General features: G+C 38.1%; 4 protein-coding genes across 4 annotated transcripts; 1 reads left to right on the top strand and 3 right to left on the bottom strand.

Annotated features, from left to right (window-relative positions):
- Positions 1–25: 25 nt before the first annotated feature.
- LOC113668462 (transcription initiation factor TFIID subunit 8) lies at positions 26–6,829 on the bottom strand. Its single transcript, XM_027184361.2, has 7 exons — positions 6,585–6,829; positions 6,166–6,264; positions 5,035–5,097; positions 4,674–4,798; positions 3,806–3,891; positions 3,659–3,726; positions 26–464 (listed from the first exon to the last, which is right to left on the bottom strand). Exons 1-7 carry the CDS (start codon positions 6,709–6,711, stop codon positions 259–261), a joined length of 774 nt encoding a protein of 257 aa, XP_027040162.2. The 5' UTR covers positions 6,712–6,829; the 3' UTR covers positions 26–258.
- Positions 6,830–7,556: 727 nt separating this feature from the next.
- LOC113668464 (uncharacterized) lies at positions 7,557–12,886 on the bottom strand. The gene is made up of 5 exons (XM_089200994.1): positions 12,749–12,886; positions 12,492–12,672; positions 11,897–12,252; positions 10,250–10,387; positions 7,557–9,747 (listed from the first exon to the last, which is right to left on the bottom strand). The coding sequence occupies exons 2-4, from the start codon at positions 12,660–12,662 to the stop codon at positions 10,294–10,296; spliced, it is 621 nt and encodes a 206-aa protein (XP_089057120.1). The 5' UTR covers positions 12,663–12,672; positions 12,749–12,886; the 3' UTR covers positions 7,557–9,747; positions 10,250–10,293.
- Positions 12,887–13,606: 720 nt separating this feature from the next.
- LOC113668459 (uncharacterized) lies at positions 13,607–21,039 on the top strand. The gene is made up of 4 exons (XM_027184359.2): positions 13,607–14,667; positions 16,307–16,349; positions 18,103–18,363; positions 18,485–21,039. The coding sequence occupies exons 1-4, from the start codon at positions 14,197–14,199 to the stop codon at positions 19,759–19,761; spliced, it is 2,052 nt and encodes a 683-aa protein (XP_027040160.2). The 5' UTR covers positions 13,607–14,196; the 3' UTR covers positions 19,762–21,039.
- On the bottom strand, positions 20,877–26,853 carry LOC113668460 (uncharacterized). Its single transcript, XM_089199564.1, has 5 exons — positions 26,718–26,853; positions 25,555–25,693; positions 22,833–23,130; positions 22,198–22,204; positions 20,877–21,797 (listed from the first exon to the last, which is right to left on the bottom strand). The coding sequence occupies exons 2-5, from the start codon at positions 25,686–25,688 to the stop codon at positions 21,325–21,327; spliced, it is 912 nt and encodes a 303-aa protein (XP_089055690.1). The 5' UTR covers positions 25,689–25,693; positions 26,718–26,853; the 3' UTR covers positions 20,877–21,324.
- Between the last annotated feature and the right edge of the window lie 695 nt (positions 26,854–27,548).

Here is a 27,548-nt window from a genome sequence, read left to right as displayed (position 1 = left end):
TAAGTCGCACAAGTAACAACAAATGGGCGATTAAAAAGATGTAATATTTCTCTTCTGTGATGAAAGTTCGCGTCCGTGTGGGCTATAAAAAGTAACAAACTTAAAATCATTTTCTAGAAAAGGGTCAAATCTTTGGAGGCTTCTACGGATATTTTCCAAACAAGAACGAGAATAAAGAAAATTTAAATTCCGTTTCTGACAATTCTTTTCAAAACGTGAAGTTGACACCAGCGAGAATTGATCAAAGCCTGTCGCACTTCAGCTTGGCTTAATAGTTTTTCGCGCTCTCTTGGCTGGTCTGAGGTAAGGGTTATCGAAGGATTCCGTGTTCTGTGAGCTTGTTGGTAAAACACTACTTGATGGTGCTTCTTTAGCAAGGGATTCATCAAGTTCAAGCAGCTCGGCGTCGTCGAAGTCTCCAAGCGCAGATAAATAAGGCAGACCACTGGACTCGTTCACAAGCACTGAAAGAAAGTAAAACAAAGGTACGTGTAAGTGGTGATACATAAAAAGTCGAGGTAGCTTTCCGGAGAGTGGACGAGACTTGAGATTAGAAATGTTGTGAACCTGTTGGTCGAAATTCACTCTAACTCTGCCGGCTCGACGCCATATTTTAAAGTCTAGTACATATAAGGAGCAGGAGGGTCGATACCAGCTCAACAAACATTATATTCTGCGGTAATTTCTGATATTTTAATTTCCCTAAATCTTAAATTACTAATATCCTGATAGAGAATGTGAACGCGGGAATAAACCAAAACAACAACAACAACAACAACATAAAGATATTTTTCTGAACCAGTCATTACCGGAACTTTCGAGAAACAGGCTTTAGGTTCAAGCCCAAAAGAAGAGTTTTGTGTTGTAATCTTCCACAAGACATTTTCCCTCATGTTCACAGTGCTTTTTAACACCCACGAGTTTAAATGGGTATCGACGAAATGCTGCGAGAACCCGAGGGAGACTACCGCTGATAAATCTGCATTCCATTCCGCATAAGTAGTAGAGGTATATACAGCAATACTCTAGCATTGCTATGCGAGTCAATCTTGTATGCAGCCTTCATCTTTCAGTAAAAGGCGACTGCATACCGACAGCTGTTGAGTGCGTTAGTTTTGCATGAAAGGTTCTCGCTTACGGACAGAAACGTTTCTGTTAACACTGTAGCATTGCAAAGATACAGCCCTTACCATGCGTAGAAACGAAACATGGATGTTCACCCAGCGGTTCACAGTAGAACGCAATCTAATGAACAAACGTGGTGGAACCGGAAGGGATGAGGAAAAGTTTAAGAACAAAAAGGGGGGATGAATAGATATGAATTAAATGCATCAGGGATAAAAGGGAGCATTTGGCAGGTTACATGATTGTAGTAATAGGTTTGTTACCACTGTCGCTGAATGTTGAGTGACGCGTCCAATTTAACTGAGGTGACTGGGGAAGTGTTACATATGCAAACTGCTAAATATAAAATTATTAACGGTATATCATACAGCACTTTTACTTTTTTACAATAACATTGTCATTAGGGCCAAATTGAGAACGAGAAAACATTATCCTCATGAATCGATTTTGACAAAAGTAATGAAATAATTTTTTAATCATTTAATATAGGTTAAGCTTGAAGAATGACAAGAGACAATTTTATTGTCATCACAACGAGTTAGATCTTCATTTAAATAGCCCAAATGACTACTAGATAAGTAATGATCTGTGCAAGTGTCTTCCCCTTTGATACAAGCAATCACAGCAGGCGCTACATGTGACACTTCAAAAGCTTCCTGTTTAAAAATATCATTGAAGAGGTTCCACTCGCGGCGGAAATACTCGTTAATATTCTGCACCGCGTGAACTAGCGCGTTTATCGCCTGGTCTACAAAGCAAGGCAAGTTACGATCTTCGGTTCTATCTGCGGGTGCGAATTCCATAGAACTTGGTTCCATCATCGCATCTTTAGCAGCTGAAGCACGACCTAAATTCCCAAAGTAGTACGACCTGCTACCATCATCAGCAAGGGAACTATTGATAATTTTTCCAGAATTCACCTCATGAAGAACTTCAGTCGATCTTGATGCAGTTTCCCCTGCAGCACTAACACTATAATTTCTCATCACAAGTTCTTCAACTGGTGGAGGCGCCATCGACGACAGCTCTCTTGTATTCATACATAAGCTCCTCTGTTTTACACTCAATGTGCTCATTTGTTCCTCAAAAACCTTGCTCATTTGTTCCCTTAAAACCCTCATGTCATTCATTATGTCGTTCGTTATTTGCACAATTTTTTTGAGTTGGCGGTTTTTTTCATTTTGTGGTATTCGCTTTGAACACCGTACTCTTGCTTCGAAGCCTTCACCTGAGACGGTTGCTGATTGTGTAAACGAAGGATCCGTGTGCAGTTTACCTCCCTTGCTCTCGGAGTGACGACGGTTGAACTCCTTTATCTCACTCTGAACATGAGCGTACATCATTGGTGTATTTACAACCGAGAGAGAAATAACACATTTACAGAAACAATCGAATCTAACTGATATTTTACGTTGATAGTTCGTTTGTGACGACATGATTTCGCTTATGTCGTCACCAAAAGAAACTTACGCGACCACTTGCGCAATTTGCTGCGCGTGCGCGATTCCTCCGTGTTTTCAATACAAACATCAATAACTCACAAATTCTCACTGACTAAGGATCATCAAAATGGGTTGGGGCATGAAGACAAGGAGTAAATAAGTTGAAGCTTTTAACACTTAACTTTATATATATTGACTTGATATGTAATTTGAGCATAATAGATGACGTGCTCCACAGAACTGATGAGAAGAAACGAGTTTACTGAGAAAAGCGTGAGCTTCAGTAACTATTGAGCATAACATGACTGTTTGCACTTATAGACTTGATTTCAAAAGTAGTGCAGCCGCGTTTATTTGGATATGGCGCAAAGTTTTGAGATGAAACGAAATAGAGTAAATATTGATAGGTAATCAAAATATTACTTTTTGAGCATTTCCACTGTTTAATGAGTAAACAACATTGAGTTATCGAAAACAAAATCGAACCTTCTGGTGCATACTAGATTTCTAATTTATCCATAAGTTTACTCACTGATGTCAGTGATTATCCATTGATTACCCACTCATTTAGTCTTTTACCATGATTTCACCCCTGAAACATTTTTTCTTTTACAATCAAAGAGGAAAAACACAGAAATTAAATAGATTCAGTAGTGATATCAACAGGGGGGAACTTTAAAAAAGTGGATTGTGTCAAGGTGACCTGAAGCAGGGATGAAACTATGTGAGTATCCATGAAGAGAAATTCAAAAGTGGGTGAGATGGTTAACAAATAGATCCCTTGTTGTCAAGCTTCTATTAACTAATAGATCACAGATGATGTCAACATGCAGTAAGAAGAAGAAAAAATTGGCACTCCAGGTGAAGCCATGTGTGTCACTGATGTTCTTACCACATCTTGACCTCTTGTGTAATCTACTACAGTAAGACCCAAAGAACAGAGAATCTGTTTGTTTTATACCATAACAAAGCAAAATGTTGTTAATGGTGACATTATCATGCATCAGAAGTAAGAACTAATCAAACTGTGTGCAGAATTCAGCTTATCATGGCATGTAACAAAAAAAAATGCAAAACTCCATGGAACTCACAAGGATATGTTGGTGGGTCCAATCCTTCACAAATCCCAGAGCTAAGTTCTGCTGTCTTTGCCAAAAACCTGTAGAGTGAAAAAAGAGAGAGGAGCTTATAGCAGAGTGTCAAATGAAAGGAAAAAGAAATTGTCGTTTCCAACTTACTTAGATAACCCTTCTTCAATATCTTTTCTCTGTGCAGCATATTTCTCTCGTACTGCTTGATATTCTTTGCTCGACTGTCTGAAGGCCTGCAAGTCAGCAACACACATCCTACATCAGCTGAAGTGTCATTTACAGAACTGATATAAATAAGAAAGGCTATCCACTCAGGTTTTTCATGTTGTTTTCTTGAGGAAGACTAGTTTTAACTTAAAGAATGGCACATGTTACACAGCTTTTGTGTTTATTTAATTATTTTTTATGTCAGCTTTACAACACAATTCTCTGGGGAAGTCAGGGCATGCTCCTCAGAAAAAAAATTGAAGTTTAAAACTCTCTGAGACGTTATTTTCAGGAGTAGCAGACATATTTGAATACAGGGGGTACGTTTCTAAAGAAACTGTGGTGCTGCATCGGTGAGAGAGTATAACAGAGTAATTTAGTATTATCAACTGAGTTGATAACATAAATTGGCCACTGTAAAGAGTTTCAAAGCTCACGCTCAGAGAATTAGCCCTTTGTCAGAGCAAATCACTCTATTGGAGGGCTAATGCTCTGAGCGTGAGCTTTGAAACTCTTTACAGTGGCCCACTTATGTTATCAACTCAGTTGATAAAACTTAATTACCCTGTTATATTCGAGTACAGTCTAAAACTTTTTTAGCCAGACATTGAAGTTAGAATCAGCTCAAAAATAGTTACCTTTTGTCTTTTGTCTTTTTGATTACAATTCACATAGTAGCTGTTGCAAAATAGTCAATCAACCATTGGGTTTCTGCTGCCTACCAGCCTCTAATGATAATTCTGTGATTTACCCCACACTTATCAGATAAACCTTATCTCACACTTCCTTAACTGAAATTAAAACTTACTGGTGTCTTGATGTAGGAATGAGGATCTGGAAGTGGTGGAAGATGTGCAGGAATATGAGCTGGCCGTGTCTGTTTAGTGCCTGCTGCTAAAGCTTTGGGTGTTGGTGTTATGCGAGACTTCAGAGCTACAAATATATGTGCAAAGAAAATAAAGAAAGCAAAAATATTTCCAATGCTGTTTAATGGTGTCAATAAGAGATCTTTACTATGTTTATCAAGAGAAGGAAAAGACTGAGCTTTTACAATTCATATATGACCTAGAGAAAGATTAATTCACATGCTGAGATACTAATGAGATACCTGTAACTGTATAATGCATAATAAACAAAACAATATTTTAGAACTACTGCACTCAACTTACGGTTGTTTACATGAGTTCGATTGGTCCGTTTTCCATACAGTGGTAAAGAATCAAGGTCTGCACCTGTATGAAAGAAAATTATAGTAAATCAAGATACAATATCTCTACATGTACATGTATGTGCACAATAACCAGCAGAGTGTACATAGTCTGTCATCTTCAGCCTGTAGCATGTATGAAATGACATAACTTTGGATGACACAGGACTGTGCCAAGGTCAACTAACTTATATATTTGAGAAATTGCCTAGCTTTCCCTAAACGAAAGCTATGCACCCTGCACCTCTGAGTCAAGAGCCCTCAGGCATCCAGTGATTTCAGTTGACAAGCACAGCTTTGTATATATGCTACACAGAGATCATAGGAAAAACTGTAGACACACAAATCCCATGGACAACACATCTACCACAACTTGCTTTAGTTTTCATTCATGTCACAGTTATATTTATTTGCAATTAGTGCTATTGGACTAAATGAACCCAGGTTCCCTAAAACTGCAATTTAGTAAATGAAGGCAACCTTTATTGAAACCCTCCAGAGAATGTTTGAAATCTTTGAAAGGTTTTTGGTAAGCTTCAGCTTTCCTCTCATTTGATCTGCTCCTTCAAGTAATATCCTTTCAGACAAGGGATAGAATCTCCTGCATTCTACTCAAACAATGTCAGCAAGCTTATACTGGTCTCAGTAAAGGTTGACAAAAAAGTTTAAGATTAGAGCCTATAGGTAATTGAAAACTGACAGGGGAAAATGCTCAACGTGACTTAACACTTTACACCCTGACATCAGCATGCAAGTTCTCCATACTGTGCTCTGTACATTTCCTAAGGTACTGACAAGGAGAGTTTGTCTAACAATCAAGAGCTTCTTGAGTATGCAAGCTTTACCATTATTCTTATGACCTTACTGCTTGATTCAAGGGTGATACTGTTGGGTGTAAAGAGTTAAGATAGTCTGCTGGGTACTGCTTGTGAAAGCTTTATTCCTTACAGCTCCTCAATTGAAAAATTGATGGATCTTTGTGATTTCAACAAACTACATGTACTTTCAGTTGCTAGAATTGGAACACTTATCTCTGATCTCGGGATAATGTCAAGTTCCCGGCATTTTGGGGAATGGTAGCTGAAATACATACCCATATCAATCAGAGCCACTTTTACGTCACTTAGAGTCGGCTTAACTCGGGCGGAAAGTTCGCAGCTCAGCTTGCAACTGTGTCCAAGCTCACCCAGGTCTAAAGTAGAGTGTAACGCAAAACAAATACAATTGTGATCAGGGCGATCAGACGCAAAACATTATCACAGGAGATGCGTTTTCTAACTTTCTTCGGATGTCTCCACGGATCGATCAATCGAAGGATCAATTGATCGAAATGGAAGGCGATATTTAAAAAACCTAGAATAGTATATCGGCAAAATTTCTACGTTTCCTCTGAAAAACACCTCAAAGGACAAACCCAAGACCTCTTATGAGGAGGATCTCTTTCAAAGCAGTGTTCGATTCAGAAACTTGTAACCAAATCAAAACAAAAAAATGGAATGGTTGATCACTCACAGCTTTGAAGCATTTCAGTAAGGGTCTCTAAAGCTATCTTAGAAGCTGATGAAAATCCTTGTTCTCGCAGCAGAGCACATATAGAAATCTCCAAAAGACGCCGGTTCACCGCATTCACGTCCGCCATCTTGAAATACTTTGACCAATAACTACCCACAATCCATGGGGGTGAGAGGGCACCCACAGGGTAGGGTAAGTGAGTTCTGGAGGGTATGGTGAGTAGTCCCTTTGCCCTAAACTCAAGCCGATGCTTGAATGGGTCACATATGTAAGTGGATTACCATAGAGGACCTCTTGAATTCTAAGGGGGGCTAGGGGGGGAAGGGAGGTACAAAAACCATTGATTACTTTTCTTTTCTTTTTTAGAATCAAGTTTAACAGAATCAACTAGTTTCAAGAGAAAAATTCATCACAGTGCTTCTTCCTCCATTGTTTCAATCTCACCACCAATGGACTTCTTTAGCATTGGCTACTTAAAAATATACATCAACAGCTGTTTCATTCTTGTCGTGCCCTTTGAACATGCCACATCCACTTTACATTGCTTGACGAATAGCATGCAGGTGGATAAAAAAAATTGCAGAGGGTAGAAGAAATAAATATATTTGTTATATACCTGGACTTTCACTCAACAAAACGAGCACTGTGATTGGTTGATTCTAGGTAACGTGCCACTGATCACATTCAAACATCCTGACTGGAATACAATTGCGCACTTGTTGCCTGTGCACTGAATACAACAGCACATGACTGTTTAAGGAAAGTCTAAATATATAACAATGCACTTCATGTAAGGTCCCTCAGGAAACTAGTTAGTTTTGTTTTCCCTCGACTTTGTCTCAGGAAACACCAGGACTCTTAGGAAAACAAAACTAACAGTTTCCTTTGGGACCATACATTAAGTGTATAGTATTTTACATGCTGAATAAAAATATATTTGTTCTTAGATAGAAGCTACCAGGCAAACAGTTCACTCTGTGATGTCACACACTGTAATAAATTACAAGTCATAATATATATTGATTCTTAATTTACACTACACATTTGCTTGGGAATCTTAATCAAAAACTTTTGAAATGTACAGAGGGGTCAAAAAATAAGCAAAGGCAAATATTTTACACTGTATAATGTCTGTATGATAAAAAAATAATTAAAAGAAAAGAAAATGATATAGAAATTACAACCACCAAAGAGCTTTCACCATGGGAAAAGTGGTAAACAATGCATGTTAACTTAACAGATCCAAAATATATTTCAAAACTTTCTAAAAACAGTAACAAAATAAGAATTTGTGAATGAAAAACAAAACTTCACCAAAAAAATATACCAAAACAACTGGTTAAGGCAAATTTCAGAGTTTGTAGTTTTGCAGTGTGTATGTAAGATACATTTAGCTACTGTAACATTGTTTAGCTGTACGTTTTAAACTTTTGGGATATTTTACAGCTAATACAGAATAAAACTGTAAAATGCAAAAGTTTTGCAACATGTGAAAAAAAGAGTACTAGTACAAAAAATAAAATGAATAATGAATACAAGTAAAGCCTTTTTTCTGAAATTGCACAGTATGGCCTTGAACAGTTGTTGTTGCAGTTTTCTTTCTTACAGTTTCTAAACAAATGAACACATTACAAATAAGAGAACCTATGTTTTCTAACATAAGCTATGTACATGTACATGTACAATGTCAGTGCCCAAGTGACTACAAAATGGCAAGAACATAAACTGTACCATAGAATAATCAAGAACAAATACTCCATCATTCTGTGCTTTGGTTCAGAGCCTCAGTCTTTGTGCCACTTATAGTAAATTTTGAGCAAATGTGATACATAGCAGTGGTTTGGTTTCATTTTCTGTTACTGAGTAAAAACCCCTAATTTTGTGGGTTAATACTTGACATTTAAGTAAAACCATTAGTTCTTTTTTACCCTTTCACTGCCAAGATATATACATCATATTCTCCGTACTGTCTACTTCACATTTTAGATAATTTCAGCTCAGAGAACTGTCTCAACCCTTTTGCTCCCAAAATCTCATCTCCTAATTCTAGAGGATTTGGTATTGAATCACATACTGATCTCCTGATTGATATTTTTCATCATTCTCATCACTTGTCTGCTTGATATTGTATCAATATTGTAAGGAGAAATTCTGTCTTGATCACTTATGGGAGTTAAAGGATTAAGATTATGTGTTGATTCATATTCAAGAATTTCACTCAGGGCCAGGCACCAAACAAACTAACTGGCTGTGAAGAAAACTTTGCTACACTAATGTATGTTACAATCCCATGTCTTCCTCAGGTGTTTTCTCAAACATAAAATATATTTGAACTTGACTGAATAGGTAAAAGATTATGTATTTGCATTAGAAAACTGATTTGTTTGTTGATTAATGCATCAAATCATGATCAATTATCCACAGAAATGATATTTTAGTGGAAATGAATCATATTAGTTTCTGCTCCAAAATACAGGAAATTGCACTCTGTAACTGAAGAATTTCAAAATTTTGAGAGAACTCCAGACCAACTTGGGAAGATAAGGCTGTTTGAGCACTACCTCTGTGTATGCCTGTGTGCCAAGAATTTCAAAATTTTGAGAGTACTTCAGACAAGTTTGGGAAGACAAGGCTCTTTGAGCACTACCTCTGTGAATGCCTGTGTACCAAATCCAGATGCCTCCCATGCCACAAGCCTGGACACTCCTTGATATTCTTCTCTGATCTCTTTACACTTCTGCTAAAAATGTTGTCAGATTTTCTAGAAGATCTCTTTTTGCCACTTCTTAGAGTGAAAAGTTTTACAGAACAATTATCACAAGTATTTAAAATAATGGAAACATTAACTTTTTTCAAAAAATCAGTATTTATATAATTTTTGTGTTAAACACATTGCATAATAACCTCCAAAGTTTTAAATACGACATAGTGCCTGCCACAGTAGTAATTTAAATGTATATGATATCCAAAGCTTTAAGGAAAAGTTAACTTTTTCATAAAATCAGTATTTATATAATTTTTCTGTTAAAACGCATAAGCTTTTAATATGACATAGTACCTGCCACAATAGTAATTTAAATGTATATGACATGCAAAGCTTTAAGTTTATAAAATTTTTAATGTATGATTTGTTTTTCTCTTCTATGTTGCGTCCATGTATCATCTGCAAAGAAGGAGCATTTGGCACATGTAAGTTTTTGTCTAAACATGAATGTTGGTATACTGCCATGTTTTAGCAGTTATAATTATCTGATGCTTTTCTTAGAGTGATATCATTAAACAATACTGAGAGCATAAAAGGGTAAATGTAATGTGTAATTGCACATACAACTAGCTAACTAGCCATTCAGATTGCCAAAGGGGGCAGAGCCTTTACTTCAGGGATGGCACAGGGTACAATGCAAGATTTGTGAGATGCCAAAACTACTGCTTGAAAATGCAAAAATGAGGCAAGAGCATTTTAGCTGCAAAAAAACTCCCTTTGTTTGTCTTAAGTAGAGCAAGGTTTGTACTATCAATGAAAAAAATAGTTGTTTTAGGGCTGTGATATTGTCTTTCACATTGAATTTTGCCATAGATCAGCAGGTACACTTTGTAACATTACACAATCTGAAAACAAGATCTCTGTATTGTATAAGTCATTTATCAGTAAAAGTTTCTCTTACCTTACAATTTTCCAATCAAAATGGCTGTAGAAATCTATTTAGATTTACAGCCCATGATATACCTCCAGCATAACATCCCATAATCCCCCTGGGTGACAGTAGGATGGGATGCAATACATTAGGTGCTCTGGCCTGTGTCTGGATATATTAAAACACACAATTGAATGAAGGAATGAATGAATGGAAAGCACTGTAAATAGGTTGTCAAGAATACGATGAATTCCCTGAGTCTAACATCCAATTTCTCTTAAAATTGTCAAACAGAACGTTAACAGGGTTTAAACCTTTTTTCAGAAACAAATTTCAAAGACTTTACCAGGACTTTTTTACAACTCAGATTGATTTTTCCAGGACACCAAGTTTTATCTTAACCCCAATCATTCCCAAGATTTCCAATTCAATTCTCCTTACAGTCTACAACATTTCTTATAATGTAAATTCTGAAAACTAGCTTGAGTTAGGCAGATTTCCAGGACTTTCCAGGATCTGTAGTCTTTTTGCAAGACTTTCCAGTCCTGGAAAATTTCAAATAAAGTTCCAAGACTTTCCAGATATTCCAGGAGGCATATGAACCATGGGTTAATTTATTGCCTACTAGCCCTGAGAACAATGTATTCATGGCTTGAAAACAACAAAAAATGCATTTTGAACATGTTACCCTTGGGAAATCTTGAATAATTTTCAAAATTTTGCTAAGAAATGAAAGCTTCCTTATAGCTACCACCTTTGCTGACTCCAAGCTTATGCTAACTTCATCTTTTTCCCTCTTCTTTCAATAGTACAGACTCCCAATAACTCTTGAAAGTTTTGGTTTAAGAAGTTTTGTAACATAGCTAGTTAATTTGTCTAATCAAATTCAATTGCACAAGTGTGCTTCATATTCCTATTGTGCATGTTCATGACGTCAGCAAACAAATCCCTCACAAAAAAAAAGTTTTCCATTAGGTTGAAAATGTTATAAAACAATTGGTTCATACATCAGCTGTGCATTCATCGAGATATGAAGCACTTTGGAAGTTTGGAGAGCACTCAAGAAGCTAGAGTTGATCGAGCCTTGAGCAACTTTTACTCATCTTTTGTGCTCTCCAAACTTCCCACATGCTTCATATCTCTATGAACATGTAACGCACGCTGACGTATGAACCAGTTGTTAAATGATTCTTGTAGAAAAAAAGCAAATCTTTCCAGATTTTTGTGCAAGATTCCTATACCACAAAGGCACTCAAGCAGTTTGGAGGAAAAACATACAGCAGAATGTAATACTTTTTGCTTGTTTTCAAAGACAAAATCGAGCAAGCTAACTTACATCCTACAGAAAAGTACTCAGTGATCATAATCAACATCAGTGAGTAATTGTCACTCATTACCTAACACCCTCACATCAGTATGTATATGCTCCATATGGTTGCCTATGCATTTCCTAAGGTGCTGACAGGGAGAAAATGTGTAACAATCGAGGGCTTGTTTAGTTGGTGATTATTTCCTTCATTCTCATGACCTATATGTGTGAACTGGGGTGATGTTGTGAGGGTTGACACCTTCATGAAATTGAAAGGTAAGAGCTGGTATGAAATTTAAACCGGTGCAAACAAATTCAGTATAAAGCTATAGACAAACAAGTGTACCGAAAAAAAAAATAATACTAACGTCTGTAGAAATTCCCTTGCCGGTGATCCTTTCGTTGGGGAACTCTCTCGGCCACTTATTTCAACGGAAACATCTCCAACAGCAACGTTGTTGTTCAAATTTGGCGGGCAGGCGGAAGTGACATGTTCTTCCCAGCAAGCAGATCGATTTTGAGCAACTGTTTCGTTTACACAGTCCATTTTAACTTCTTCCCATCCGATCGATGCGTCACACTCTACGTTATTTTGAAGCAGAGAATCATTTCCCATGATGTTCCTATTGTGAGTAAAACTCTGGCAATTACTATTTTCGTCATTGTTGACGCTCGCGAGACACTCCGTATGGCCGTTGCTGTTGGCTGAAAACCGCTGTCTTTTCTACAAGAAAAATTAAATCGAAAATAGGATAAGCATACCATTCAAAGAAAGGCAAACTGCTGTACGCTTTCTGTGAACAATCATTTCTATCCTCTGCATGTTGGATTAGTAATAACGGTTAACTCTGGAGATCACGAACATCCTGTTCGCAGTATTGGGTCAATTTATTGCACTCAGCAGGTAAATGTTTTTTAACCAGAGTTGTCTTACTGCTCCAGTTTTTTTTAAAATTGTCTCACCTCACTGTTGAGATTATATTCCTGCTCAACTGACTCATGGTCTCCTACTGAAGAAAATCCATTACAACCGTTTGCTTCGAGTTTCCTTTTCAAACAGTTACTAGCGAAAATGTGTTCCCGGCCGCTATTGACAGTCAAACCTTCCTCCGAAAACGAAAACTGCGACGCCATCCCTCGCTGTTTACAAAGCTATGGCGAAACCCGGATTTTCAAAGTGCTTTTTAGCACCTAGCACCTAGATGCCTAGCTGACACCGTAAAATCCCGCTAATGCGTTAAGTGAACGGCGTGCTTTACACAACAATGACTGAGTTATTTCCCGCCATTAACATTCAGAAAATTCTTTGGTGTTCCTTTCAGCGGACCCCTCACGATAATCTTTTTTTCTTTTTTTTTTTTTTTTTACCATCATCTCCCCTGTTGAGTCTTGTTTGTTCTGACGCTCGCCTCGTCTCCAAGTCTTTAAACATTTGAGGCGGGGCGGGGTATGAAAGTATGACAGTTAATTAAAAAGTTTTAACGATTCTCAATTTTCCGTATTCGGTGAAAAAAAAAAAAAAATGGGTGACAGCTATGCTAACCGAGCAAATATATCGAGAGTCGTGTGTTGACAGCTGTTTGATTAAAAAAATTTTTTTTTACCTCTTTGCATATCAATATCCCAACGACCAAACACCATTTGTATGCGTAAATAGAACTGTTGGTCACTTGAGCGGAAAAAAAAACCCACACATAATGAGATTCGCGAAAGAATTATTTACCGCTTCTCGCTCGGATTACCACGGCTGACTCTAGGAAAGAGTACCTGTATTTTGGTAATTTAGTGTTAAAAACTGAGTTGAAAACGTAAATTGACCACTGTAAAGAGTTTAAAGGCCGACGTTTTGAGCGTTAGTCCTTCGTCAGAGCGAATCGCTCTGATGAAGGACTAACGCTCGTTCGTCAGAGCGATTCGCTCTGACGAAGGACTAACGCTCAAAACGTCAGCCTTTAAACTCTTTACGGTGGTCAATTTACGTTTTCAACTCAGTTGTTAACACTAAATCACCTGTTATACTCTCTCACCGAAGCAGCACCACAGGTTCTTTAGAACTTACCCCCTTCATTTACCTGTATTTTGCCTTCTTTTGTCTCATGAAAACAAAGGCGTTTATTGTTCGTCTCATGTCGCCTAATGTAATAAAGGAGATTTCGCGAGTCATCAGCAGCAACAAGTTTCTTTCTAAAATGACTGACTTAAATATTTTCGCTCTAGCGACGCAAAAGTACACGATAGTTCCGTGTCAGTTGCTTGCGTCATCTGACTACATCCGTCATTTGGCGAATAAATATTTGCTATCGGTTTGTTGCTGCTCCAGCACGGAAAAAAAAAATCCGCACCACAGATTTGTGATTGAAACGTTCTTTTTTCTTGTTTGCGCGAGAAATGGAGCAACTGTCTCCTCAACGATTTTTCCTTCATCCAAATAAAAGGGAAAACTATGCTACGCACGTCAACTGAATTAACATACCATTTTACTGCGGTTATCGCTACCAACAAACAGACGCTCAACTAACCCCGTCACGTGTGAAAGCGCGAGCGCCATATCTAAACTCTTTGGCATATCATGTGAGCGAATACCGTGTTCACTTCGGGAGGCGCATATTACAATTTGAAACAAATACCGTAATCAGGAGTCGGTAAAGAGTATAATCAAATCCTAAACATGATGTCTGAGGCGTGTTGTTTTGTTAAAATGCTTTTTCGTCGAGTGCAATTACGTCGTCGTCGCTTCGCTTCCATATTACTCATCGTTTCCAGTGGAATTGTGTTTGTATTATATTTTGAGGCCTATGGCTTTTTTTTCGGTTTCTCTCAATCCACGTTTCCGAAGACTCGAGTGAAATTTGTGAAACACGTTGGAAACTCTAGTTCTGCTTGTCGTCTGCCGAATTTGGATCCATTCCACCCTAGCTTGATGAAATTTATGAAAGATCTTGGCAAGCTTCAGTGTAGTGGAGAGAGACATTCGAACTTCAGAGATAACGTCTTGGAAGTGAAAGGAGAAGGATTACACTCTGTGCGATACAGTGTGATCGGACGACCACGCGGAGATGATTTCCACGCTGAACTATCCGATCCCATCCATTTGGTGAACGAGGCGCTTCCAGAGCAGAAGCAACGAAAGGCAAATCTGGTAAGAATTATCTGTTTTTTATTTGCTCGTTTATTGGTTCATTCGTTTATAAACAGTGTTTGTTTATTTATGTTTATCTAAGTTTCGAATATTATATGACGATTTCTTAGTGGGACCAAGTGGCCGCGATATGTAATTACAAAATTTACAAACTATAATGTAAGCTTTAAGAACAGCCCCATACTTCCTTAAGCATACAGTCCTTGAACAAGAATTTAAGAAATGGCGGAAACGACACGTTGCCTCTGGATAATATGGGCTTTAAAATATTCGCGAGAGGCCTTCTCGAGGAAGGAAGAGCCTGAGAGAGAACCCTGGGAACAAGGTTGTCGATTTGTTGGACTTGGCTGTGCGAAGCGATAGCGATACAATTATATTTGAGAGCTACATCCATTGGATACTGGGTTACTACTCATCTTTTTTTTTTCCGCTACCTGACGGTTTTGCGATCACTAACTCCCCCTCGAAAGACCTTTAGCTTGAATGTTTTGTTTACCCATTTCAGGGCAGGTGACAATACTCTAGGACTGTTGCTTTCCAATTTTACGAGCATCTGTACACACAATTAACAAGAGGTGTACTGGGAATTCCCTGGAGACCTAAAATAGCTAAACAAGAGGTAGAAGCCAAAGAGGCATATTGTGTTCGGCCTCTGCCCGGCGGGGGGGGGGGGGGGTGGGTGACTTAGATTCCCTGTGGTCATACATCCTGGTAACATGGCCTGGTTACATAGTCAAAACTGCGAAGGCGGCCTCCCTTGTCTGCTTTATTTCAATTCTTTCTACTCTTGCCGACTTTATTCCTAACAAAGCAATCATTTTCCTTTTGATATAAAACACGTAATGACTGATTCTGAGTGAAACGGTGAGCTTTGTTTTTTTCATTGATTTGCACTTTCCCCGGGGGTGAGGCCGGTAGAACCGCTGAGGGTTCGAGGAAGAAACAAACGTTTTCCCTTGGGTAATTAAGTGTTAACAACTGGTTGAAAATGTAAATTAGCCACCGTAAAATGTAAAAAAGCTGACGTTTCGAGCGTTAGCCCTTCGTCAATCGCTCTGACGAAGGGCTAATGCTCGAAACGTCAGCTTTTTTACTCTTTACGGTGGCTAATTTACGTTTTCAACCCAGTTGTTAACACTAAATTACCTGCTATACTCTCCCACCAACGCAGCACCACAGTTTCTTTAGAAACTTACCCCTTTATTCGTTTTCCCTTGGGGCCAGTCCTTAAGCGTTTAAATGGAATTATCATGGGAACTAATCATTAGGTGTTTCTTAAACCCTCCTATTCAAAAATAAAAATAGTTAATAAATAGCATTTAAAAGAAAATCAACTGCAAGCTAGAAAAAAATATACAAATATAAGATTCTGCCTCATTCCATGCAGGAGAGGAAAAATTTAAAGGATTAATTCGTGAGGGCTTAACTTTTAAGTACCAAGCGCATCCGACAACACATTTTATCATCATACATTGTTGAAAATCTACATCTCTGTTCTATAAAATTGCCAAATTTAAATTCGCCAGCCGATTGAGTTCGTTTAAACTAAACCCACCTTATTTAAAATATAATTCTCCTCCAGCTGGCCAATGATTCGATAAGTTAACTTTTCCGCACTTGCATATTTTGTTTATTTTAGTGGTCGAGGTTCAAATCATGGCTTCCATTCTCAAGTAATTCCAGTAAGTAGCGCTTATGGTAATTGCTGCGTTGTGTGTAAGAGAATTTCGTGTAACTTTATGTTTTCTGTTGTCTTACTCGTGTTATGTCTATCATCTCATGTCGTGTAAAGTGTATCATTTGACAAAATGTCTTATATCTTTCGTCGTTTTTCCGAAGTCTGTCAAATAACGGCGGTCTGGACTTGTGATGTCAGCGAAGTCGAACCTATCTTGTAAGCCTGCTGTGCAGGCGTCTTATTAGTGCGAGCTAACTTTATAAGCTCGCGATCGTTTATCCGACCAGCCATGTTTGATTTGCAGTTAGAGTGGACGGTGGGGGTAGGGGGCGAGGGAAGGGCGAAAAGACTCACTCCCCCACCGACCGCCCCCTTGGTACAAATTTGTTTTTTTCCCCAGCCTTCCGCTGCCATTAAAATCAAAGATGGCGGCCATAAGTTTCGTTATGAAATTACTGAGCACTCGCTCGCCAGAATTACGCTAGCTCTGCAGGCTACTATCTTTTTTACAGTAACAACAACATAAACACTTTGTTTTACAAGGGTAAATAATAAAGTGCGTGGTCGTCCGATTTTGTCATCACTGGTTTGATTACAGACCGAATTGGACTCCACTTAGTCCTATCACCAATGAATCATAAAAATTACAATTCTCGAGAAAAGAAGAAAGCCCCATTTTAGGAGTCTGTACACTGTTTCTATAGTGATGAAAACCAAGGATGTGATTGGTCGATAACAAACTGCTCGATAACAAATTCGCAAGTGAATTAGTGGGGAATAGGTACCTCCTACAAACCGAGTTCGAGGTCTGTACTGTAAGTTAGGGAGCGAGGTTTTCCCGCTCGGATTCATGAATCGAACGGATCTTATAACTGAGAGATATGATAAGAGTCTTTTAAACCAATCGCTATCAGGGAAATTGTAATTTTCATGATTAAGATTAAAGCAACACAGCAAGAAACTCGTAAAGAGGATCACAGAGGAAATCGAAATGTGGGAAGAACATCAGCTACACACTAGGCTGCTCCTTGAGTGCTATGTTTTTGTTCTTACGTCATCTGTGATTTACCGCAGAAAAGACGCATCCAAATGGAATTTAGTCACTGTTATAGCTGTCCTGTCATGTCACGCAATGTCTTTCATGAGATGTCTGTCACGCATAACATTATCATTTGTTTCTTTGATGTTCTCACCAAGTTACAAAGTTCTTTTGTGATCAAGGACTGAACAGAAATATGACAAAATAGTACCTTTTCATTTTAGTCAATGAACAAGAAAGTTCAATTTTTATCTTTAAAGCATTGATGTGTTATCTAGTAAGTAATATCACTGAAGTTGTCGAGAGTGACAAAACAATTTTTGTAGGACGCTTGTCACTCTTTTGTACTCTAACAGATCATTATCATTAACCAAACACAGGGCACCCCAAATTCCGTTTATTGTATAAAATAGGATATTGCTATGTTTATTATGTTTTCATTGCTACGTTATGTCTATCATATGTCATATCCCGTCATGCATCTCAGGTGTCATGTCGTTTCATGTCTTATAATCCACCAAATATTTTTGCACGTGCGCCTTTGGTCTTAAAACATCATACGACCGAATATGCACCTGCTAAGACTGGTGAATATCCAAGGATATGTCCACGGACAAATACCTTTGTATATTTGCGCGCAAAATGGAGGCTGTTGTTTATATATCATGTTTCTATTCTTGCGATAACGAAAATGTTTGTAATTCTCCCTTACTCTAAGGGGCGTTTGTCGGAAAAGCAACAGTTAAAACTGACTTTGTGCGAGTGGATGTGGGCAGAACTTGGGGAAGAACTCAAACGGACATGCTCTTACAAGTGTCTCCTAAAGTGGAAGTTTTATCAAGACCTCTGAAGCCTGGTGGTATTCCGCTCGATGTCGCTCTGATTATGTTGGACTCCGTTTCTGATGCTCACTTCAGAAGGAAAATGCCTAACACTTTGAAGTATTTGATCGAACACCAGACCACAGTTTTTCTACAAGGTTAAGTTACGGTGTCATCTTTTTTATACCAGTATTTATGTTAGCAAACGTTAGTCTCCGACAGAACAGTGAACTCAAGCTCACTGCAAACACTAATATTCTGACTCCAACTAATTTCCAGGCGAGACAATTGTTGGGGATGGAACAACAGCCGCAATGTCGGCTATGCTCACCGGGATAGCTGAAAAGATGCAACCTGAAGCAAGAAGGAGTGAGCCTAATGCTGAGCCGGTGGACAAGTGGAGGTGGATTTTTAAAGATTTCAAAGAAAAGGGATACGCCACTTTATTCTCAGAGGACGATGCAAAGTTTGGCTCGTTTTCCTACCGTCTACACGGGTTTAAAGAGCCACCCTCAGATCATTATAGCAGACCATTTTGGTTAGAGGCCTTAAAAATTAAAGATGATTATTGTTTAGGTAGCCAAGCTGTTCATAACATCTCACTAGAGTATCTTTTAAGCTTTTATCGTGGATACAAAGAAAAACGGAAGTTTGCTATAATAGCAATCAACATATGTCATGACGATCAGAATGCCTTAGGTTATGCTGACGAAGACTTAACGAGCTTTATAAAAAAGTTTGACGAAGAGTCCTTCTTGAAAAACACTCTTTTAGTTATATTTGGTGATCATGGAGCTCGATTCTCTGTCCAAAGAAAGACAATTCAAGGGAAGCTGGAGGAGAGACTTCCTTATCTGTCGCTTACAGCTCCGAAGTGGTTCACAGAGAAGTACCCAGATTTATACACCAGTTTGATCCATAATTCTAAAGTACTAACCACACCCTTTGACGTGTACGCAACCCTGCGTCACATCCTTTCGTATCCAAGTTATCCGAGCGGGATAACAACTGGGCAAAGCCTGCTTAACAGGATTGACAAAGAGAATCGCACATGCGAAAATGCTGGTGTTGAGGAACATTGGTGCCCATGTCTTAACTTTGAAGAAATTTCGATCGATGACCCTTGGATAGAGAAGTCTGCTGAATTTATAATTAGCTATATCAACAATTTGATGTTTCAGAAGCACTCCGGATTGAGAAAACTGTGCCACCAACTTGTTCTAAAAGAAATAACGCACGGTTATCGTGACATGCCAAGCGGGAAAGTGCAGTTCTTGAAGAAGACACATCGCGACGAGAAATGTGATTCTTGTGGGTTGTCGTACGGTAAGAAATCGGTTAATACCCTGGCACAGAACACAATGTATCACCTACAACTGGAAACATCGCCAAATGATGCATATTATGAAGCAACGGTTAAAATGAAGGAGGGCGAGCCATCACTTGTAGGAGACATTAGTCGTATCGATGCTTATAGTGATCAGCCGCATTGTATCATGGACAGATTTCCGCTTTTACGGAAGTATTGTTATTGCTTGCGACAGCGGTCGAGATGATTAAATTTGCAATGAGACAGAGACCTGTTTCAATGAATGTTAAACGCCTTTTTATTCGAGTTCAGGTTATTTAAACCCGTGGTGAATACCTACAAAAAGTTTTAAAGAAACAATCTTCACTAGAACTCCGGTTTGGGTTTTAGTCGACGATAACTGAAGCACGACAAATGGGTAGTAAGAATGAGCATGGCAAAAAAGATAACAAGTAACTTGGAGTCTTGTGAAAAAAAGCGCTTAATCGAAGTAGGCTATTGGTAACTGGTTTAGAAGTACTTAATAACGTTTGTTTAAAAAAATAACAAAAGAAAAGAAAACAAAGAAAAGGGGACTAAAATTATTGAAGGGGAACAGAAGATCACTTTTATAGTAATATCAATAGCGATTTCGTTAAACTTTTGACAATAAAAATGAATTGTAAAATACGACGTTTCGACCAAATTTTTATTATTGTTTTTTTTTAATGAGCTTCTAATTATTTCTTCTCTTTGTATGTTCTTACTGTCCGTTTACACTTCTAAAAAATTTTATGCTTCTTATACGCATATATAAATTCATCGTGATATTCTTACTATTCACTTGAAAATGACCGAAGTTTGGTCGAAACGTCGTCTTTTATCGTTCACTTTTATTGTCAAAAGTTATAATAATATAGTACATTTAATAAGAAACTGCGTTAATAGTGAAATAATGGGAATTATTTATCAGCCGCTGGTAGGATTTAGCGTCCATTCAGACTGTTAACTAGTCTAGCTCTACATTCATAAGAGACTTCTAATCCACAGCTTATTTTTTTAAAACGCTCTCTGGCTACTGTTAACTGTCAAACATTGACTGGTAAACTTTCTACAAAACGTTTTGGATTAAAGTTGCAATAAAAGGAGACAAGATGATCCCTGCCTCACACTGCACGGTTTTTTTTAATCTAAATGTGCGGAGAAATTAGAGACCGAACGCACTTAGTTGTTAGTGCTAAATACAAAACCTTAGTTGTGAAAGCCAGTGCGAAAAATCAGTTCGTATCATAGGCTTTGCCGGCACTGTTACCTTGTGTTTCCTCGGCCTTAAAAATCAGCATGACTGTGTAGCTCTGTTAATGAATTGAGCTGTTTATAATGAACAATTTTTAGGTCTTTTTATTGTGTTACGAGCGCCATCAGTACTTTTACTACTGTCACATGTAACCCTCTTTAACTAAAGTCTTGACTTACTAAAGTACTTAGGGGTTATTTTTACAGCCATTTCGTTTAGTTTTAGAAAAAATAAAAATATTTTAAATAACTAGCGGCCTAGGTCGGTCAGCATTGGGAAAAACTGTGCCCTAGGTCCTGGATACTGCCCTCGGCTTACGGCCTTGGACGGCATTCAAGCTCTCGAGCACATGTAGTTTTTCAGGATACAGACCTCCCTACTGGTAAATGATTAAATTCTGATCGATGGTTTTTCGCGCGTAACTTCTTCCAAAAAGTTTTGAGTTTATTAAAGAAGGCTAAGAGTGCTCATATATCTCGTGAATGCCATAGTAATCATTCTTTGTTTCCGTGAGTCCTCTCTTTAAACTGCTCTTCATTTAAATGTATATGGCTCAAGTGGTGGTAAAAGATTTGTCGACTTGTGTATAGTTTCATTAATGAGTGCTTTCCATCTGCTTGGATCGCTGGACATAAACACTACTTCGTCTTCCACTCCTTTGGCTGCGTTGAAAAAATTTATTATCAACGATTCAGGTGGCATCCTAGCCGCTGGGATGCTACCTGAAGCGAACCTGCCAACATTAACTGCGCGTATGTTTTGAATGTGAATTGCTAGCCGTCTGTTCGCAGGACGAAGGTAATTGAACCAAAGCAAATCTGATGTCAAAACGAGGGCTCCATTTCCTAGAAGTTGACGAGAGCCATTAGACCTCAAATATCGAAGGTTGACCGAAAGTATTTCCCTCTCTATGACACCGATATTACCAAATTGCTGTGCGACTCGCCCCTCAAGTTCATGAGTCCAACTTGCAAGAGGCAAACAACTATAACAACAGCCCATGTTTTCTAAAAAGAGGAAGAAAAGAAACAGGTTTAAGTGTTGAGAAATAACTCTAAAAGAACATACACTCACAAACACACCCATCTGTAATTTCGATAATGTTAAAGTCCTGCCACACATTCATGTACGCGTGGGTAGTCATGTAGTGGTATATTTTTTCATATACGAAACAAAGCACGTTGTTTCAAATCGAAGCAAGTCTTCAGGATTATACAGGTGAATTGATTGGCAGATCGCCTTCCTGGCAGGTCTGGAGTGAGGGTAAATAAAATTCTTTTTTTTTTACGTACTTTGGGATTAAGTCAGTGAACGTTTGTACATTAATTTGAGGTCATGTTATCGCAGACTAATCTTCTCAAAGTTAGAATACACAAAAGGCAAAAATTGATCAAACTAAAAACATACGATTTGGCTTCAAATTCAACCACAAAAAGAGACTTTCATGGAAGAAAATTAAATATTACATTCTTGTATCTGTAAATTTTACATTTAACAGGTTCGAGAATGGAAATCAATTTGATCATGCTTTAGTTTGTTGCAACGCGATCAAGAATTATGACGTAAAAACAGTTATTGGTTCTTACAAATTTATTAACAAACTAAAGAATACAATTTTCATTTCGCTCACTCTTCGTTGTGGCAAGAATAAAACTTATGGCCGTCTTTGCGCTTCTACATCATCAAGAAGCGAGCGAGAGATCGAGTCTTCTCTTCAGTAGAATCTCACACAAAACAGATTGCTCTTTATTCTTAGCACTTTGAAGTGTAAACTCGACGAGAGACCTATATTTCTAATCTGCAGCAATTTACACAACGGCTCTTCACAAAGGATGATTGTGTATAAAGAGTGCGAGTACTTGAAACAGCCTTAGGCCAACAAACCAGTCTGCCCTAACTAGATTACTTGAGAGGAATCTATAAAAAAAATGCTTCATTAAAAAGTCAGCTGAGTAGCTTTAAATAAGAAGCATCATTAGGAAAGATCGTTACAAAAACAATATCACTTGGCGGAAATATTACGAATTCACATTTCAGTCGGAGTAAGCTGCGTTGTTGTCGTTTTTGGAGGGCGGTATTGAATTCGCTGACTTATAAACGGTTCCTATGATTATTCTTCCCCGCATTTGTGCATCTCTTATAGAAAACACAACTTGGTCCTCTATTCCTGTGGTTGTGTCGACAAAATCAAGCATGACTTTCCCCGACCCAACTTTAACTGAACGAATGTTATGAATGCCTATCTCTATCGGTCTGTTCAGGCAAAGATAAGAGAACCAAAGTAAATCTGCCGTTAAAACAAGGGCTCCGTTTCCTTTTACTTGACAACAGCCATTAGACCTCAGATATCGAAGGCTAACCCAGAGAATTTCTTTGGCTATGATGGCGCTTGAATTCTGAAAGCGTGCGTTAACTTTTCCCTCCAAATGAACAACGCAGAAACAACTTGAACAACAACCCATGTCTCCTGCGATAAAGAAAGGATTTCAAACACTTTCAAGTACCAAGGAAAACCACTAGAGAAAAATTGTCTTTTCAACTTTGTCTCTATCACTTCAATAGTATACAGTCCCTGTAGCTTCCAAAACCCCGAATTCAAGGAAGTATCATTACATATCGCACGAGCTTAACTGCATCCACGGAAGGCAAAAAAGATCTTGGCAATCCGGCAACAAGAAGAGCCATAGATTTAGGCAGCATAGCACTGTTAGTAAGCTTGTAGATATTATTTCGATCCACATCCTCAGAGGCCTTGAAATCGTTAGAATTGTACTTTATTATACCTTTCATTCGTTTGTCTAGCTGATCTCTGGCGAAAACATGTAACTGAAATTGCTACTAACTAAACGAAAGGAATGCAGTAGAAAGAATTTTCATTCGCCGTCGTGAGTATTCGGCAATTTCAATCTTAAAGCATATCGCACACTGTATTCCAGTCCAACATATCAGCTTTCCATACTGAAAAAATGCGCTCAGTTATCACCCACCTGCCTATTTCCTGGCTCTGTGTTTAGGTGTTGAGATTTTTACACTGGAATTTGGTCAAGGTTTTCCCAACACAACCTTTCTTCTCTCTCTACCGGTACCTTTGCTATTTCGCTGTTTACTGAATGAATACCTTTAACAGGCGAAGAAGATGCCGCGTCACCGTGTGGTACGTCACGGAAAACTACTCAGCACAAATAGCTCAATGAAACGATTACTTTACACAAATTAGCTCATTGATATATTTAGGATGTTGTACTGAAGACAAAAGCATGTGCTGCCTTCAGAAAGAATGTTTTTCCTCTTATCACAAGTGCTGAGCACTGAGAAAGTTTTGAGTCGTTATGAAACCATAATCGAAACTGAAAATCTTTAGATTTCGTGCTCCGTTGAGGTATAGAGAACTCTTTGGTGAGGTGGGCCACTACTAGGTACTACTGAAACAAACTAGCTGTTTCCTTAGTGAAATCATCGGAGAATTTTGGGTGCATAAGATATTTAGCCATCAAATATATAGTATGCTGGTCAATAGACATTTGGACATTAGAGGAAGGATAGCCTGGCATAAGTTCAAGATTGGGTATTTTCTACAGTTTTCTTTGGTATGGTTTGATTAGAGCCCGAGAGTTCTTATTTTCTGACAAATAGCCAACTTTGGCCTTTTAAAACAGCTGAAATATCAGCGGAAGAATCAGGTTTACCTCAGTTCATTTTCTTCCTATCCTCATTATGGCAATCAAGGGAGGGGATAAAGTGTAGAGGTGTCACACAAAAAAAAAAAATAAAAAAAAAAATCAGCAAAGAACACCACAGTGGTGTGCTTTGCTGATTTTTATCCATATAAGAATTGTTTTTTTGTTTTTGTTTTTTTTCCATATGTGATCACCAGTGCATAATCTTCACTGTTTAAAGAATTATACCGGCAAGAACGTTTTTCCTTTTAATTCTGTCAAAGCTCATAGTGAGAATTCAGATCTTCTAATTTCAGCCATTCTTTGCTGATTTTTATCCATATAAGAATTGGTTTTTTTGTTTGTTTTTTTTCATATGTGATAATCAGTGCATAATCTTCACTGTTTAAAGAATTATACTGGCAAGAAAGTTTTCCTATTTTATTCTGTCAAAGCTCAAAGTGAGAATTCAGATCTTCTAATTTCGTAGATCTATAACTAAGGTTGACACTTTTTTTTCCCTGCACAGTAGACGACTTTGACCACGTGTGCCAAACCTTCACTTTGATAAATGATCGACAACTTCCAAGCGCAGACAATTTCAGTAAGAGTTTAGCTTTTTTGGTAATTTAGATGTGAAGCATTAGAAGTTGTCAAATCAGCAGCACATAAAAGAAACCTTCGCTGTTCAAGGAGTTTGGCGCCTCTTGCACAAGAGCGGTCGATAATAACTAATCAGTTATATTGTCTAACAGTTGAACAGTCGAGTGAGATGTTGCATATTCACATTTGAAGGGGGTTGAACACAGACCAATATGAAGGCGGCATAGAATTTTCTGAGGTTTGAACCGTTTCGTTAATCCACTTCTTCCATCTTTTGGGATGCCTGATCGCAAACACCACTTGGTCGTCCTTCCCAGAGGTGGTGTCGACGAAATCGATTATCAAAGCGCGAGATAATCCCCTAGCTCTACCAACTTTAACGGTTCGAATATTTTGAATGTGCATTTCTATCTGCCTTTCTGGGAAAACGTAAGTGAACCAAAGCAGATTCGCCGTCAAAACAAGGGCTCCGTTTCCTCTTATTTGATTGTTAAAGCCATTGGACCTCAGATATTGAAGATTGACCCAGAAAATTTCTTTCGCAATGATGGCGCTTGAATCGTGAAATCGTTGGTTGACTCGTTCTTCTAACAGATCGACCGCCCATGAAAAACAACAACTACTTGCACAACAGCCCATGCTTCCTAGAACGAGAAAAAGTCAACATTTTTGATTGAAGGGGAAGTAGAACCTTCGGGAAAATACTTATCTACTACTTAACCCTCACCAGGCCAATCTCGTTTAGATCTCGTAGTACTACTTAAAAAATTCAGAGCCCTGGTTACAACGGAATATCTGTCAAGTGCATTTCTGTCATCAACTGTATCAGGAACGTCAGTGCGAAATTAATGACGCAATGCTTGATTGGAAAGGAGCATGTTTACATTTGGATCGATGGAAGAAGCGGTTTTTACGCTGTAACTGTCTCTATTTTGCATAAATGTTATTACTCCATTGATACTTATTCGATTAGCAACAAAGAGATGATAATTTCTGTCGATCTTCAAATTTCCTTGTCACACGACGAGCTTTGCCCACCGAAAAAAATTATGAAAATTAGGCTAAGAGGAAATTGTGTTAGTCTGGCCTATCATTGAAATGTCTGTCAAGTACATTTCTGTCATCAAGTGTATCAGAAACGTCAGAGCCAAATTAATGAGGAAATGCATGATCGAACAGGTGCATATTTACATCTGGATTGCTGAGAAACCTCTTCTTATGTAATGTCTGTCCATACTTTGCATAAACATCGTCATTGCATTTACTGCCAATTGACTTATTGAATGTCTAACGAGAAGAAAAGATGATTCTATCTATAGGTCTTCAAATTTTCTTGTACCTATCATTTTCGTCTGATGTATGAGTTAACACTGGATTCATAAATTTAAATTCATTTAGATCTTATGGTTTGACTTGCTGCAACTTGAGCGTACTTAACTAATCTATATTTCGACAAAAAAAGCTCTTTGTTATCTATAAATAACAAAACTTGTTGTTGTAACCACTCTCTCAGGCCTACCCAAACCTTTCGAAAGTGTCGCCTAAAAGAATTAATGTGCCTCCAATAAACGTATTTGACCGTATCGAGTGTGCGATAGATTTAACGTCAAAGTTCTCTGATGATGATACCTTGTTCTATTACACGTACATTCATCAAAATTAGCTTACTTCTTTGTAGGCTACTGAGTGAATTGGATATTACCCTCCTTTTTGATTCCAGGCTTCTTGTGTGAGGAATGTGATTTTAAGACGACTACGATCAACAACTATTGACTTTTAAAATACACATTGTCATGATAAAGACAGAAGAGAGCACGCGCGCAGAAGATCAAAGTACTGTTTCAGATTGAGGCATATTGGACCAAACATCCCTCATGTAGTACGAAATGGATTGTATCAGAATCTGGCTTCCAATAACATCCAAACGAAGAAACGCCATCAGTAATAAAGCATGTTTTCCATATATTTCCTATAAGAGCTATTAAGACTGAATAGAGCCTGTCGGGGCGTTTAGTTAGTAGATGGCGGTACAGTGTAAAAATTGAAAGAAAGCAAAATATGAGAAATAAAGGAAGGAAAAGAGGAGAGAGACACAAGAAGTGGGATTATACCCTGAATATTGCCTTCTCTTCCTTTCTTTTCCTTTTCTTTCTTTCTTTCTTTCTTTCTTCTTTTTCTGATTTCAATTTTTCTCGCTTTCATGGCAAAATCGAGCCATTGTTAAAAGTTAAAATGGCATATTGTTAAATTATAATAAAGTTCGGATATAACGCGCGCTGTCATTGGTTGAAAGAGCGTGCTCTTTGAGAGTATAGAGCTTAGAGCTGAGCTAAAGCTGTCACGCCATCTGCCAAATTGTACTATGTTCGACCTTTTCCGGGACTTCTTTTAGCTTTTTTCCGATAATAGAAAGTAAAATTTCGGAACAAGCGAGCCGGAAAGTAGCAACAGAAGAACCAAACAAAGGTTTGTAAACATACCAGGCGCCGTAATTTACGT

The sequence above is a fragment of the Pocillopora damicornis genome, chromosome 3 (genome assembly GCF_964200805.1).
Source record: "Pocillopora damicornis chromosome 3, jaPocDami1.2, whole genome shotgun sequence".
In the NCBI taxonomy this organism is placed as follows: Eukaryota; Metazoa; Cnidaria; class Anthozoa; order Scleractinia; family Pocilloporidae; genus Pocillopora; species Pocillopora damicornis.
Note: the sequence above shows the minus strand (reverse complement) of the source record. Positions and strands in the feature narration are given on the sequence as shown.